Raw genomic sequence first — 14,478 nt, forward strand, 5'->3', positions numbered from 1 at the left:
TGTATTGTGGGATGCCAAGCCCTGGCCTGGCTGAGGGCTGGGGAAACTGGCTGGATGTACGTGGGTCAGGTGAGTCAGATAAAGACAGTGTTGGGCTATATACTTAAGAGGGGTTGCTTTGCATGGGGGAAGTGTGTTCATGAGAAGAATGTTAAGACGTCTAAACGGCAAAGTGCAGGCCAAGGGACGGACACACACACACACACACACACACACACACACACACACACACACACACACTCTCTCTCTCTCTCTCTCTCTCTCTCTCTCTCTCTCTCTCTCAGTGCAGGCCCCCAGTAGGGGGCGCCGTTAGCAGTAGAAGCAGCTGTCCATGGTTCTGAACCTGGGTGTGCTAATTCACCATCTCATGGGCATGACTGCAACCTCACCTCTGATCCGGACAACAGAAGCAGAGGAGGTCAAATGTCCTAATACCCTCTTGGGAACCTAACACGGGTGAACACCAGGTAGCTGTTGGGGGATCATCTAAACCCAATGGCTTTAAACAGGGCCTGTGGCATCTGCAGATTATATTTCTGTGCTGTCCCCCACAAAGATGTACCATGAAAGTCATAATACAGGAAGCAGAATGCATCAGGAAGGTCGTGTGAGAAGGTTACCATGATCCCCGACAGGTCACAGAAAGATGGAGAGAGAAGAGGTGTGCCGACCTGCCCCAGGTGTGGCGCACACACGGCAGTGGCTTGGTGAAGCAGGCATGAGCAAGGCCGACAGGGTCCATGCTTTGGTGAATTCAGAACGCATCACCGCATGCAGGTTGTAAAACCTCTGTACAGTAGGGAGGGGCTGATGGACAGGACTGTATCACAGACAGAAAAGCCAGACCTCGTTAGCTCCCCACTGCCCCCAACCCTACCCCCAGGGGATAGTCACCCGCTAGCACTGCAACATCTTCCACCCGAGTTATTCTCTGCACCATCAGCCCTTTCAGAATTAAAGGGAAGAGCTGGTAGGCTAGCAGCATCATTTACCCTTCACAGCCTCATCTGCCTGGTGTTCCTGCCTACCTGAGTGAGGCCAGCTGCATGATGCTGAGTGTTGAATGGCACCTGCATCATCAGGGGCTTTTCCAAGGATGAGATGTTGTCCCTGGGAACCCTGAGAGGGCTGCATTGTCTGGCAAGAGCAACGCCAGTAATTGCCTTACCTGTTGCCAGACAATATCCCTCCAAACTTCCGGGAAAAGGGATGCCAGGCCGCTGCTGCTGCAGCTTGCCGGCTCTGCTGGACCCAGAGCTTGGCTGTTCTCTGTCCCTTGTGACCCACTCTGTGCCTCTCAGCAGGAAACCCCAGAACCACTGTGGCTTCTCATAGCATGCTGTACTTCCCTTCCCTCCTCTTCCCCATCTTCTTGCAGCCTGTCCAGTTGCCTGGTAGGACCCTTGTTAGAAAGAGCTCACAATTCCAGGCATAATTCATAAGCCAGACTCTGTGTGCACACCAGGATGCACCATCTTGACAGCTGCCAAGAATTCTACCCAAACACGAGTTCCCAAGATCTGCAGGGTAATGTCTGGGGCCAGGTCCTAGCCAGCCAGCTACCCTGTGCTTAGAGAGCAACATCAGGTCCATTGCTGTTACAAACAGTGTTTAGGGAGCACACTGTGGGGGTGCACAGACAGGGGTGATGCCTGTGCTCCCAGGCTGGGCCCACCATGCTGCCTCCTTTTGGTAGATGGGTTTTTCTCTAGAACCATCCATGTGAACACAAGCGTGCTCCTTGTACGGAATGCTTTTACCCTGCTCACTTCCAAAAGTGAATAAAAAAGCGGAAAACCAAAGATTGCGAACTTGAGCCGCTACAGAGGAGCTGCTCTTAGCTTTGTCAGGGTCTAGAGCCCCCTGCCCGCCGTGGTCCTGATAAGACCAGCACCAGAACACACAGTGCCAGGAGGAAGAGTTTCTCCTAATTGGTGCGGGAAGATTGCTAAGGGAGAATTAGCACCGAGCTTCCTGGCAGCCAAGAGGAAGGGGGGAATCTGTGATGCCATCAAGCACTCTGAGGGTGGTCAGTGGGCACAGACTAGCCCCAAAGAGGGATTTTCCTTGTTGAGCCTCGCAGTGGACACTGCTAGGACCATGGAAAATCAAATCACTTCAGTATGCTGTTGCCTCCCCCAGGTGGCCTGGAGCAGAGCATCGCCTTTCCTCTGGACAGAATAATTCTAGTGCAGGTGTGGCGGTGTTGAGTGGACTGGCCAGGGAGTGGACCTTAGGGTAGGAGCCTCTGAAGCCAGGCCTATGCTGCACAGTGCCAGAGCAAGGGTGTCCCCTGAAGGCCTGCTGTGTCCTAACCCTTGGACCTCTGGGCCTGCAAGGGGGCATCATTCAGGTCACACTCCCGGAAGACGGCTAGCAGGCTTTGTCTTCCTCCTGAAACCAGAGCCTGATTTTCTCCCCCTGATAGTGGGCAAAGGGGTAACTGGTGCCAGGTCACAGGCAGGTGCCAGGGCGAGGAGAGGGTGTGCAGATTACTCACAGCCTGCTTCCCCTGCAGAAGGTGGGCTGCGATGGGGTGATCGGCTCCAGCAAGCAGGAGGACAAGTGTGGTGTGTGCGGAGGAGACAACACCCGGTGCAAGGTGGTTAAGGGCACATTCACACGCTCCCCCAAGAGGCACGGTGAGTCCCGCCCCTGGGTCAGTCCTGTCCTGGCAGAGGTGAGGGAGTGGGGAGCAGAGGGAGAGGGCCCCAGGTGACAGGGCAGAGAACAGACCTTAGGAAGCTCTACTGGAGTTCTGCCTTGCAGCAGGCTCCTCCCCAGCTGGCTTTCAGCAGCACTTCCCTGGGCTGCTAGGTGACCTGGAAGCATGGAAGGTCTGACTTCTCTGGAGCCTTGGGTGGGGCTAGGTGCTACGGGTCCCTCGCCAGGGGAGACAGGCTCTGGGGTGGGTTTCTGTCTTTGTCTCTTGCATTGTTGTCACCACTGTCCAGACTTAGGCACCATGTGAGTGAAGAGGTTTATTTGGATGTGACCTGGGTTCCTACCGGGCCTAGACCACATGAGGTGGAGAGGGTGGTACTGAGTGGTAGAGGGCCCCCAGGCCCTGACCTGACTGACTCCCACCAGGTCCCTGTAGGTCCCACTACTTCCTAACTACCACCACCACCAGCAGCAGCACACAGGGCCCTTCCAGATGTGCTCAAACCACACTCATGCCTGGGGCTGTGCCTCCACCAGGCCTCAGCTCTTTGCACAGGCCAGCAGCTACCAACTGCATCCCTCTGGGCCTCCGTCAGCCCACCTCTGAAATGGGGAGAAGCCACTTTAGTTGACTTCTTTGAGAATAAAGCGATAGAGTGACCACGTGGACCTCATCCTGTACCCGGTGCTGGTCAAGGTCCTAAAGACAGGGGCTGGGGGCTGGCCTTAGTACAGCCCTACCAGAGGTTGGATGTCTGATGACACGTGCAGAGCAAGTGGCTGAGAATTACAGGTCAAGTGGAGTACCCAGAGCCTCCCTCCTAAACATGGCAGCTCTGAATCCCTGCCTGAAGGAATGCAGCCTGGACTCCCCACTGTGTTTCCAGTGGAATAGGCCAGTGGGGTGTCTGGGTCTGAAGATAAGCAGAGGGGCCGGAGCCACTCTCCCTTTGGCCCCTCTCCTGGTGGGTGGTCAGAGCCCACAGTGGGTAGGTGGGGCTTGCTGTCTTCTCACTGGGCCTTGTCCTCCTGCACTTGCACCAAGGCTACATCAAGATGTTTGAGATCCCTGCGGGAGCCAGGCACCTGCTCATCCAGGAGGCAGACGCCACCAGCCACCACCTGGGTGAGTCTTGGGTTCTAGACAGCTCAGCCTGTGGAGGGAGCAAAGTGTGGGGACCAGCTGAGTGGTGCATCGCAGACCCAGGCAGCCCTGCTCACCTGCTGGCCCAGAATTCCTGGGGCCTCTACCTTCAACAAGGCCAGGATCTGGGACCTGAGTGCCAAGGCGCGAAGGCATGGAGAGCTCCTCATGGCACACACAGCAGTCCCAGGGCGCCGAGGCCAGCCTGGGGAGAGCTTCCATGCTCTACTCTGGTTGTCACCCGTTTCCTTTTAAATTCCGAAGATTCTGGCTGACACGGGGCTTCCTGGCACTATGGACAGCATGGCTGTTTCAACAACGGCTTTAACAACCTCCCCCATGCCAATCCTGCCTGTGAGCTGGTGTACTCCACCTCAGTGGGGCCTCCTCCCTCAACCCCCAACCAAGTGTTAGTCCCTCTCTTATCCCTACTGCCCTGGGCCAGGGTCTTCCAAACTGTGACCTTGAATCAATCCTCCCCCCCACCCCACACACACACCCCCAAATAAAAGAAGCAGCTCTCAGCACCTGAGCTTCCAGGTCAGCCACTCGAACGCTTAATGTTACATCATTTTTGTGTCAAGAAAAGACGTGTTTGCTTAAGTTTTCACTAACAAAATGCTTCTGTGTTGTTGCAGTTTCCAGGTATTTTCATTTTTTAAAACAGAATATGGTGGAAAGCTGGCTGCTGGCACTGATCCCTTTTTTGAGTGCCTGAGGCTGTCTCCACACTTTCTAAACAATGACGTCTACAGCGCCACGAGTATCTCTGTGCCTTTGTTGTCTGTGTGGGGTCACTGGGTCAGGGAACATGGACGTTCGGGGGTTCTGCTGCCTCTCCAAGGCCTCGCCAGCAGGCACCATCCCTGAGCCCTGGGTGTGAGAGCCGCAGTCAAAGGGCTTGCTTTCCTGTTCTTCCCAACACAGCCCTCTGAGAGCCGCTGGCTGAAGTTTCTGCACAAGGACTCCCCGGAACTGGAGCTGGGAGGAGGAGTGTGTTTCCATGGACAGTCCTCATCTGACATGGAGGAGTCAGACCCTCCCTTCAGTCAGGAGCTGCCCAGAAAAAGGTGCCAGGTTGTACCCAATGCCCTCCAGGAGGCTCAGGTGGGGTCTGATGAGACAGGCGCTGCTTGCTGACACAGGGATGCTGGCTGAACTCTGTGAGCAGCTCAGACGGTGACCTCAAGGGGTAGGGGCTTAGGGGTGTTGACTGGGGCAGGAGGTTTACACTGGCGAAGCAGATACTGCAGACTGCACAGGAGCTCAGCTCTGCAGACAGCGCCTGGGGTGCCACGGGAGGTAAGTGAACCAGCCGTGGGGCAGAACTGTCTGGCAAGCACAGGACAGCCCATCTGCCATTGGGCTGCAGCTGAGTGGCTGCATGGAGACTCCCTACCTCCTGTGGCCAGCCAGGTTGCCAGGGAGGCTGCGGGGCACTGTGCTGGCAGGACTGGACTATTGACAGCACTTTCCTCCCACCAGGAAATGGAGCCCGAGTTGGCCCAGCTGTTGCACCACTGTGACATCCCAGACTTGGGCACTCCCAGGGGCACCTGGCCACCCCAGAAGGTTGGTGATAGGGAATATTGCTTCCACTTTGCTCCCAGTGATCACCAACCACACACAGAACTGTTGAAGTATGAGCTTTTTACCCCCCAAAGCTCAGCTTCCTGTTCTTGCCTGTGTGGAGCCAACTCCTTCCTCTGCCTGCTCCCTTCACTCCCTGCTCATCTCATGAAATTAACTCAGCCAAAAGGGCATCGTGACACCCTGGGGTCCACTGAGGTTGGCCTGGCCTCTCTGCACACCCTGCCACCCTTGCCCTCTCCAGGCTCATGCTCCCTTGCTGAAGGCATTCAGTCACTTGGGGTGTGTTCCTGCTCCCAGGAACCCAACAGACCCCACTGCACATTTAGTGCTACAAAACTCAGATCGTGCTTTATGCTGTCATCAGCGTGTAAAGAGCCCTGCCAGAGGCCTGCTGACAGGGGTCACCTTAGCATAGGTCTGCCATGGCCAACTTCACCTCATGCAGGCCTCCAGCTGGAAGCCAGGAGGCCAAGTTCAGATTCTGGTGTTGTCAGGAGTAGCTTTGAGACCTAAGTCAGCTCGTGGCTCTGAATCTCCCGGTGACAGCAGAGCCTTGCAGTTCCTGTGTGTGATGCTCTTGTCAAGTCTGTTGTGTCTTGCTCTCTTTCCCATTGTCTGGGGTGCAGAGTTGCAGCGACCCACTCTGAGGTCCTGTGAAGTGGTAAGCCTAACTGTCAGGACATCTTTGGTTGCTAAGCAGAAGCCGGTCCCCAGCAGCACGGGGAGCCTGGCACAGCCACTTCCAAAGTCTAGGTCTGAGGTGCTGTTTGCCAGGGAGGGAGCAGGTGAGGGGAGTCGGCCTCAGTCCATTCCCCAGTGGTCTCTAGGGCCTGTCTACTCCCACCTCTGTGCAGACACCCTGAGCTGACCCTCAGGAGCTGGGCCACCTGGAGCCTGGTCATGGAAACAGAGGACTGGGATGAAATGGCATTTACTCACTGTGCTTTGTCGACTTCACTGCCCAGCCTGTGGACTGGCAAGCAGCACCGTGTAAAAGTCTCATCTGGGAAACAAGCCCCAGCAGGCAACAGGACACAGCTGTCTCCTCTGTTTGGTTTCAGGACTCTCCTGGCCTGAACGTGAAGGTGAAGGAAGATGGCAGTCACTGCCTCTGGAACCATGAGGACCCATGACCCCAGGGGCTCCGTGTTGCTCTTGGGGAGCTGCCAAGTCCAGCCTGTCAGGCTGAGGCCACATCTTCTAAATGGGTAAGATTTCTCCCATCTCCCGTGAACAGCTCCCAGGTGGACACAGAGCAGAGGGGACCCAGACCAGCAGGTCCAGCACAGGCTGAGCAAGGGACCCCATGGGCCCCAACCCCGAAGGAGAGCTGGGAAGCAGCCAATGTCCAGCTTCCTCAGGTCATACAGCCTCCCAGGCCTGGTTCTAACGGACCCTGCAGGAGGATCCCTGAGCAGCAGAGGGGCATGGGGCCTCCCCAGGTGCCAGGGACACAGAAGCCTGCAGCCCTGCGGCTCTCTGACCTCTTTACAACAGGAGAGGACTTCAGTGATGACCTGTGAGCAGAGGCCAGCTTGTCACTGATGGAGATGAGGGTGCTGCAGGAGTGCCTCTGCAGCTCCCCCTGGTGTTAATGTGTGAAAAACCCTGAAAGCTGACAATAAACACAGGACAGTGATGACTAAATGCTCATTGCATTTAATCACACACTGCTTACAAATATAACAGCAGGGGCGCTACACATGAGAGGCATTGTAGTGATGAGCTGGAGGCAGCCGCCAGAGGACACTTGCACCTCGCACTTGCCCTTGGGAGCCGCTCTCCCTCCAAGTGTGAGACTTCTGGCTCGCTGTAGGACAGCCCTCCCTCAATCTAGCAGGTTTCTAGCAGTAAATCAACTAGCTGTTTAGAAATGAGAAAGCAGAGGCCATTAGGCAGGGTGTATTCTGGACTGCTGGCGTGAGGCTGGCAGGGGAGCCCAGTGCGCCGCTGGGTATCACCTGTACCCTGCTGGGCAACAGCAAGTCCTTCCTGGGCCACAACAGCTCTCAGAGTAGATGGCTGTTTGGCATCAAGCATATACACATGGAACTCACCAGTGACACTGTGCTGCTGCCCTAAGAGGCCTCATGCGTGCCCACCCCCCAGATTCTGGAGAAGAATGCAGAAAATCTAGCCCTTATGGAGCTCCTGCTATTCTGACTAGCTCAATGTGATTATGTGACAGAGAAGGAGATTTGAAGCGAGCCGGGCAGCAGACATTGTCACAGTGGTGGCGGGTGCTTCGAATACTGGATGGTGTCCAGGGTAGCCCCGATGTCGTAGTTCTTGGTCTGCAGGAGCCTGGTGAGCCAACCACCTTCATCAGAGAAGCCCATGGACAGCATCTGAGACAAGGACTCGATCAGCCGGGGCTCAGCCACTGCCAAAAACAGTAACAGGAGACATGAGCGTGAGCAGGCCCATGGGTGGGGATGACTCAAGACCCAGCAGCACCTTGGCGTTTACCCAGCAAGTACCCAGTGCCAACAGCTCCAGACACCCCTAACCTGCAGGGATCCTCAGAAAGCTGCCCCTGAAGATGCAGAGAGCATCCCAGGCTGACCTGGCAGACCCTACAGGCTCACTGCTCCTTAAAGGCCAGGAACAAGGAAGCAAATGAGCACAGTCATGTTCCAATAAACTTTATGGACATGGTTTCCTCTGCTCCAGTCTCCTGACAGCATCCTGCAGGACCCTGACCAGGGCTGAGCCTGTACACCCATGCCACTTGTTTATCTTTCATTCAGAGGAGCAGTGGTCATCTGCCTTCCTGGCCATCAAGCCTGTCAGCCATGCTCAGCCCCCTCCTGGCTCTTTCTGACCTGTCCTGAGTTCTGCCCAGTCCTGACAGCCTCCCCACATGCATGTCCCTGTCCTGGGATGCTCCCACACAGCAGGGACAGCCACGGTGCCTCCAGAGAGCTGGGCTGGGTAGCTATGTGTCCACCCTGAGGTCCGGACAGCTTGCCTGCCATGCATTTCCTACCCAAGACAGTGTGGCCTTGCTCAGGAGCCACAGCAGGGGACAGGGGGACCTGGCCAGGCTAGGTCCCAACGTGTGGCCTTAAACAAGCCACGTTACCTGGGCCGCTGCACACACGGCCACAGCAGACCCCTCCTGGCTCTCCTGAGACTCCATCCTTTGGTCTCATTCTTTGTGGCCAGGACAAGCACACCATCCCTCCAATTGGATACATAAAGGGGCCCCCTGCCCATGGAGCCCCAAAAGATAGCCTGGCACCTTCCATGTGCAGAGCCTAATGCGAGGGAGGGCCTGAGGCCTGAGGGGAGATCCTTGACTTGCCAGGGTACCTGCTGGGGCACGCTCTATCCTCCTGGAGGGTCTGCCATAACTATGAGTGGTCTCCATGTCTGACCCCTTCCCCACACAGATGTCTGGACAATGTGGTCAATGAGCAGAGTACTTCCCCACCAGTGCCACACCTCCATGCCTTGCTGACCAGTGGAGACGAGCCTCCCACACAGACAGACATCTTTGACCTCCTCAAAGCCTCCTATGAGGTCAGCACTCAGTGGGGAGGTGCGGGGGGTGACAGCCCTGCACCCCGTGGCTGTGCATTGTCTCACCTAATCATCCCCACCTGCCTGCAGAAATTCAGCATCCTGCGGGCCAGCGACATTGAACAGATGCGGTTTAAACAGGCTGAAAGTGATCCAGTGCTTGGAGGACACAGCCAAGAGGAGCGTGGTATGTGGGCGTGGGGAGCTCCCACTCAGGCCTGTCTGTGAGGCAGGACGCACACTCCCCTGCTGCCTCACCACCAGTGTCAGCATTAGGATGTGTGGGACCAGGCAGGGGCATGGCGGGGAGAGGACATGGTCGTTTTATTCTGCTCCCAGATGGGCCAGTGGGAAGCCTGTCTGAAGCCCCGTTCCCCCAAGGTCTAGCACCCTCTGTCTCCCAAGCTCTGCCACATGTCTCCTACCCTCGCCCCGAGCATCCCACAGCTGCCCTCTGAGCACCTGCGTGCCGTGCCTCTGCCTCCAGCCTTCATCCTCTGCATCCCTGGATGGGTGCAGGTGCCCCTGCCACAGGATCTACTCGTGGTCTCTTGACTGCCAACCTCGTTCCCACTTCCCCAGTGCCCCCCATAAACCTTTCATTCACTCTGAGGTCACAAGTGACAGAAACGGATGGCTCCAGCTGACTGAGAGCAGCTGGCTGGTGGTTTCAGGACCCCTTCCCAAGAGCTGGCACCAGGGTCACAGCAGAGGTCCAGACAAGAGGAACTAAACAATGTCCCATGTCCCCCACTCTCAGCCCACTAGGGCACAGACCTCAGGGAGCTTGCACTGAGTGGCAGGCTGGGTGGTGAGAGGCCAGCAGGGCAAGGCCCTGCCCTCAGTGGGATGGCCGACTTGCCACACTGAGGGGCAGCTCGTGCCTTTGCCCTGGTCCCTGTGACAATCTGTCTCCTGCTGCAACAGGCACTTGAGAGTCCCTCAGCCCAGCCTGTCTCTTTCTTCTAGGTCTGAGCCATACCTGGGGACACTGGCTTCTCCACTGAAGAGCTGGAAGACCTTTACATGGTGTTTAAGGTGAGAGCCGAGAACAGGGACGGGACCTGTAACTGTGACCTTGTCTTCCAAGAGCATCCTCAGCACAGAGGTTCCTGCCGGAAGAGAAGGGGTTTGGAAGCATCCGTGCATGCACTTGCTGTGAAGTCGCAGTGGTAGAAGTTAAGCCTTGTTGGAGTTTAGGCAGAACACTCCCTTAGAAAGCACAAGGCAGCTTACAGCAGAAGTTCATGGGCTCAAGGAACTGCAGAGTTGAGGGAGACAGTGTCAGGCCTGGCTGGATCCAGGGACTCAGATGCAGTGTTGTACACTCTCTCACCATCTGATGTTCTCTGAACTGCGCTTCCTGCAGAGTCCATGGCTGTCTGCAGCTCCAGGGACGTGCTATCCCCTCAGTAGCCCCAGGACAAGGGAAACTTTCTTCCAAATGATCAGACTAACTCAAGTTAGGCACTGGATTCAAGTTAGGTTGGCGTTGACTGTTAGGCAAAAAGGAAAAAAAAATTAAGATTTATAGTCCAGTGGCTAAATTGTATGCACTGGGATCCTATGTGGGTGCTGGTTTATATCCTGACTGTTCCACTTCCCTTCCAGCTCCCTGCTTCTGGCTTGGGAAAAACAGTCAAGGATGGCCCAAGGCCTTGGGACCCTGCAGCCACATGGGAGACATGGAAGAGGCTCCTGTGCTGTGTGCTTCTGGGTGCAGAACCCTGACCTCAGACCCCACAGCACCCCAGCCCCTGCACTGTCACCCACGCTCACTGAGGCAGTTGAGGGCTGGGCTACTTCTGTCCTCGCCTGTCTTCTGGCAGCAGGCCTGGGAGACCAGGGCAGCTTGTTCCTCCCCAGGTTCATGTTCACACGTGAACCGCACAGTGTGGTCCTCCTCCAGCGGATGTGCTGAGCACAGGGTTCATGTCTGTCAAGTTTCTTCCCTCCCGTGTAACTGTCATAGGTGTGATCCCACACACGTGACCTTTTCCTAACAAAACCACAGGATTCATCCGTTCTCAGGCTTGTCCATCACACCGCATTGCTGTTTGCATATAGGGGAGACTTGTAGTCTTCTGGAAAAAGAAAAAAAAAAATGGAGTGGGATACAGCTGCTGCTGCTTTCAGTGATCAAGTGGGAAAATGCCCAGGCCCTCCTTGACGGTGGTGCCGGAGGGCAGAGCCCAAGGTCAGGCCAAAGCAGGAGGCTCCGTGCAGGGAACCAGAACCCGGGGCTGCTCCCGCACAAGCACAGGCTGGACCTCGGCAGAGGTGGGCTGCAGTCCCAGCTGGAGAAGAATGTGCTCCATGTTGTTATTTCCTGGTTGGCAGAGGCACTACCACAGGAAGATCGGGAAGGAAGCAGAAGCGAGGATACCCAAGAAAAGCGAGCAGGTATAGGCCATTCTCCCCTGACGGCCAGTCAGGGTCTCAGGGCTGAGGTCTGGGGTTTCATATGGGCTGTGTCCATCCCCAGTCACTTCTGCAAAGCTCCCCCACTGCCTGGCCCCCAGTTGACAGGCATGCCCTGAAGGTCAGTGACCTTGGCTGGAGGCCCTGCTGTCCCCTGTGATGCCTGGTGTCCCCTGTGAAGTTGTCACCTCCTCAGGCCAACCTCTCACAGCCTAGAACACAGCCTCAGGACCATCCTCATCCCATTGAGCCATCCCTTCTTCAGGGCATTCTCCCCATCAGCACCTCCCCAGATGCAGGTGCTTTGTAACAGGGCCCATCCCACCCCCTGACCCCAAGCTCAAGCCCTCTTTCTGTCATGACAGGCCGAGATTAATGTCTTTTCCTCCTGACTCACAGAGAAGGGGACCAGCCCCCCAGACTACCGACTCTACCTTCGCATGTGGGCCAAGGAGGGAGAGGCTCAGAAGGAGACCATCCAGGATCTGCCCAAAATGAACCAGGTAGGCCAGGCAGGAGGCTGCAGCAGACACCTCTACAGAACCCTGAGGGACACCGGGGCCCAGCATGCCATGTCAGCACCACGCCCCAGGGTCCACACAGGGTGGCACTCGTTACTCACTAGCTCACTTGAGCGCCCAGGAGTCCCAGTGAGGATTCTGGAAAGTCAGGAGCTTGTTGCTCAGGGGCCATTTGCACAGGGACCACTTGTTCAGGTGGAGGGACAGTGGTAGGTCTGAGCAGCCCTGGGGAAGGTTACCCCACAGCTGCTTCCTCACACTCCCTGCCCAGGCACCCTGTGCACACAGGCTTGTCTGCTCTCCACTTCCTGCTCTCTGGGGGCAGGAGCTTCTTTGTCTTCCCAAGGGTCTCCCAGGCAGGAAGGGGCAACCCCTGGGTTCAGCTGCAGAAAGTAGCCAGAGGCAGTCCCTGAACTACAGCCTGCCCTTAGTGCTTGGGCTGGCCCGGCCCTGGCTATGCCCAGAGGGGCCCTGTGAGCCTAAGCCTTCTCCAGCCTGAGGAATGGGTGGTCTCCCCCCTCTCTCAGGCCAGGATGTGGTTTAGAGACCCAAGACCACCCTCACCCCCTCAGCAGCACCCTCTGGGAGCTTCCCTGAAGGTCAGAGTTGAAGTCGCTTTCACCCCGGAGCTAGAAGGCCAAGGGTGAGGCCAGACCCCAGGGAGGAAGCCATGGTCGAGGCCGGGTTCACACAGCCATGCATCTCCAACAGCAGAACCACATGTCGGAGCAGAGAGCCCAGCTCAGAGCTGCTGTCTGCTGCAGGGGGAGAGCCCAGGATGGCAGAGTGACTGCTTGGATCCCTCCCGACACTGAGCCTCCACATTCCCGTGTGTGAAGTAAGACTAGAGCACTGGTCTGGTGCCGATAAACAGGACCACATCCTGGCACCAGTTCCAGTGGCCAGCAGCATGCGTGGAGTGAACACCAGGGCCATCTTACCATCTCCTTGTTCTGCCTTCCCCCTTGATAGGAGCAATTCATTGAGCTGTGCAAGACGCTATACAACAAATTCAGTGAGGACCCCCTGGAGCAGGACTTGTACCACGCCATTGCCACAGTGGCCAGCCTCCTCCGCATCAGTGAGGTGGGGAAGTTCTTCAGTCCCAGTGTCAAGAAGCCCACGGGTGGCACTCTCAGCAAGGACCAGGGCAGTTCCACTGAGGATGAGTCCCCACTGCCAGCAAGGGAACCCCCTTAGGCCCAGTACAGGAGTGCCAGGCACCAGCCATGGGGCATCCCCAGTCACCAGCAAGGGAACCCCCTCAGAACCCAGTACAGGAGTGCCAGCCACGGGGGCTCCTCAGTCACCTGCAAGGGAATCCCATCAGGCCCCAGTACAGGAATGCCAGCTGACAGCCACGGGGGACCCCTGGACCAAAGCTGGTGGAGACACCCACCTTGGAAAAGTGCCACAGGAGAGACAGACGGTGGTAGAGGGGGGCAGTGGAGAGGGGCAGGGCTCACCCTCCCAGCTCCTGTCTGATGATGAAACCAAATACAACATATCCATGTCCTCCTACTCAGTGGTCAGCATGGGCTCCCTGCAGTGTGAGAACCCCACAGACACTGCCCGCATTGGGAACACCATGGACGCAGACTGGTGCATCTCCTTCAAGCAGATCCTGGCCTCCATCCTGCCGGAGTCTGTGCTGGTCAACTTCTTTGAGAAAAGGGTGGACATTGGACTCAAGATGAAGGACCAGAAGAAAGTAGAGAGACAGTTGAGTGCCTCCAGTGAGCATGAGCCATCTGTTGCTCTGGGCTGAGCCCCTTGGCTGAGTGATTCTGGCCGAGGCCTCTGTCCCTCCCTCCTTCCCTTTGCAGTTCCTCATTAAAGACACAGCCCTGCTGCTCCCCCTTGGAAGCAGTGAGCTGTAAGTGAAAGGAAGGCTGATGCCAACACAGCTTCCTTAGAAAGAGTCTCTGGGCCTGCATCCCCTAGCACAGGCCAGTCCTGGGAACCAGGAATAAGTGGCAGCTCCTCCATTCCTCTCTGCCTGTGGCCTGGGAAGTCAGGAGAGGACAGCCCCAAGCATTGTGACCCTGCACCACGTGGGAGACCTGGAAGAAGCTCCTGCCTTCTGGCTTTGCATTGGCTCAGCTCTGGATATTGCAGCACTTGTTGAATAAACCAGTAATGAAAGATTTTTCTCTCTGTCTCTGTTTCTTCTCTCTGTAAATCTGCCTTTGCAATAAAAAAAAATAATAACAAATCTTAAAAAAAATAAGAACATTTCCTAAAACAAAATGGATGGGGCCAGTGCCACTGTGTAGTAGACTAAGCCTCCAGCTAGAGTACTGTCATCCCATACAGGCACCAGTTCATGTCCTGCTTGCTCCACTTCCAATCCAGCTCTCTGCTTATAGGAGGCACAGCAGCCAACACATGAACTGACACCCATATGGGATCCTGGCACTTGCAAGGTGAGGATTTAGCCAGTTGAGCCATCACACTGAGCCCCCAGATGCTCCACTTCTCATTGAACTTCCTGCTAATGGCCTGAGAAATCAGTGAGGATGGCCCAAGTACCCTGCACCCACATGAGAGAACTGGAGGGTGCTCCTGGCTCCAGCTTCAGAGTAGCTCAGCTCTGGCCATGATGACCAC

General features: G+C 56.3%; 2 protein-coding genes, 2 long non-coding RNA genes and 1 pseudogene across 6 annotated transcripts in view; 4 read left to right on the forward strand and 1 right to left on the reverse strand.

Annotated features, from left to right (window-relative positions):
* LOC121166440 (A disintegrin and metalloproteinase with thrombospondin motifs 2-like) overlaps window positions 1-9,089 on the forward strand; it is a 51,147-nt gene extending 42,058 nt beyond the window's left edge. The window contains exons 13-16 of the mRNA XM_040995559.1: window positions 2,519-2,642; window positions 3,710-3,790; window positions 8,797-8,926; window positions 9,017-9,089. Coding sequence (XP_040851493.1) covers window positions 2,519-2,642; window positions 3,710-3,790; window positions 8,797-8,864 — 273 coding nt within the window. The 3' untranslated portion in view covers window positions 8,865-8,926; window positions 9,017-9,089. The remainder of the gene's footprint in view (window positions 1-2,518; window positions 2,643-3,709; window positions 3,791-8,796; window positions 8,927-9,016) is intronic.
* The window catches only part of LOC121166446, a 1,182,205-nt pseudogene that overhangs the window by 930,336 nt on the left and 237,391 nt on the right, over window positions 1-14,478 (reverse strand).
* On the forward strand, window positions 4,205-7,038 carry LOC121166457. Of its 3 annotated transcripts, XR_005885418.1 has the most exons (4): window positions 4,205-4,453; window positions 4,736-4,878; window positions 5,294-5,380; window positions 6,463-7,038. It is a non-coding gene; the product is annotated as an uncharacterized LOC121166457 (long non-coding RNA). The 3 variants fall into 3 exon arrangements; XR_005885417.1 differs by lacking the exon at window positions 4,205-4,453 and having other exon boundaries at window positions 4,520-4,878; XR_005885416.1 differs by lacking the exons at window positions 4,205-4,453; window positions 4,736-4,878 and having other exon boundaries at window positions 5,210-5,380.
* Window positions 9,087-10,577, forward strand: LOC121166458. The gene is made up of 3 exons (XR_005885419.1): window positions 9,087-9,113; window positions 9,896-9,964; window positions 10,538-10,577. It is a non-coding gene; the product is annotated as an uncharacterized LOC121166458 (long non-coding RNA).
* On the forward strand, window positions 10,797-13,755 carry LOC121166426 (TBC1 domain family member 9B-like). The gene is made up of 5 exons (XM_040995522.1): window positions 10,797-10,840; window positions 10,941-11,329; window positions 11,747-11,850; window positions 12,841-13,050; window positions 13,175-13,755. Exons 1-5 carry the CDS (start codon window positions 10,797-10,799, stop codon window positions 13,634-13,636), a joined length of 1,209 nt encoding a protein of 402 aa, XP_040851456.1. The 3' UTR covers window positions 13,637-13,755.

The sequence above is a fragment of the Ochotona curzoniae genome, unplaced genomic scaffold (assembly GCF_017591425.1).
Source record: "Ochotona curzoniae isolate NIBS_2020 unplaced genomic scaffold, NIBS_Ocur_1.0 patch14, whole genome shotgun sequence".
In the NCBI taxonomy this organism is placed as follows: domain Eukaryota; kingdom Metazoa; phylum Chordata; class Mammalia; order Lagomorpha; family Ochotonidae; genus Ochotona; species Ochotona curzoniae.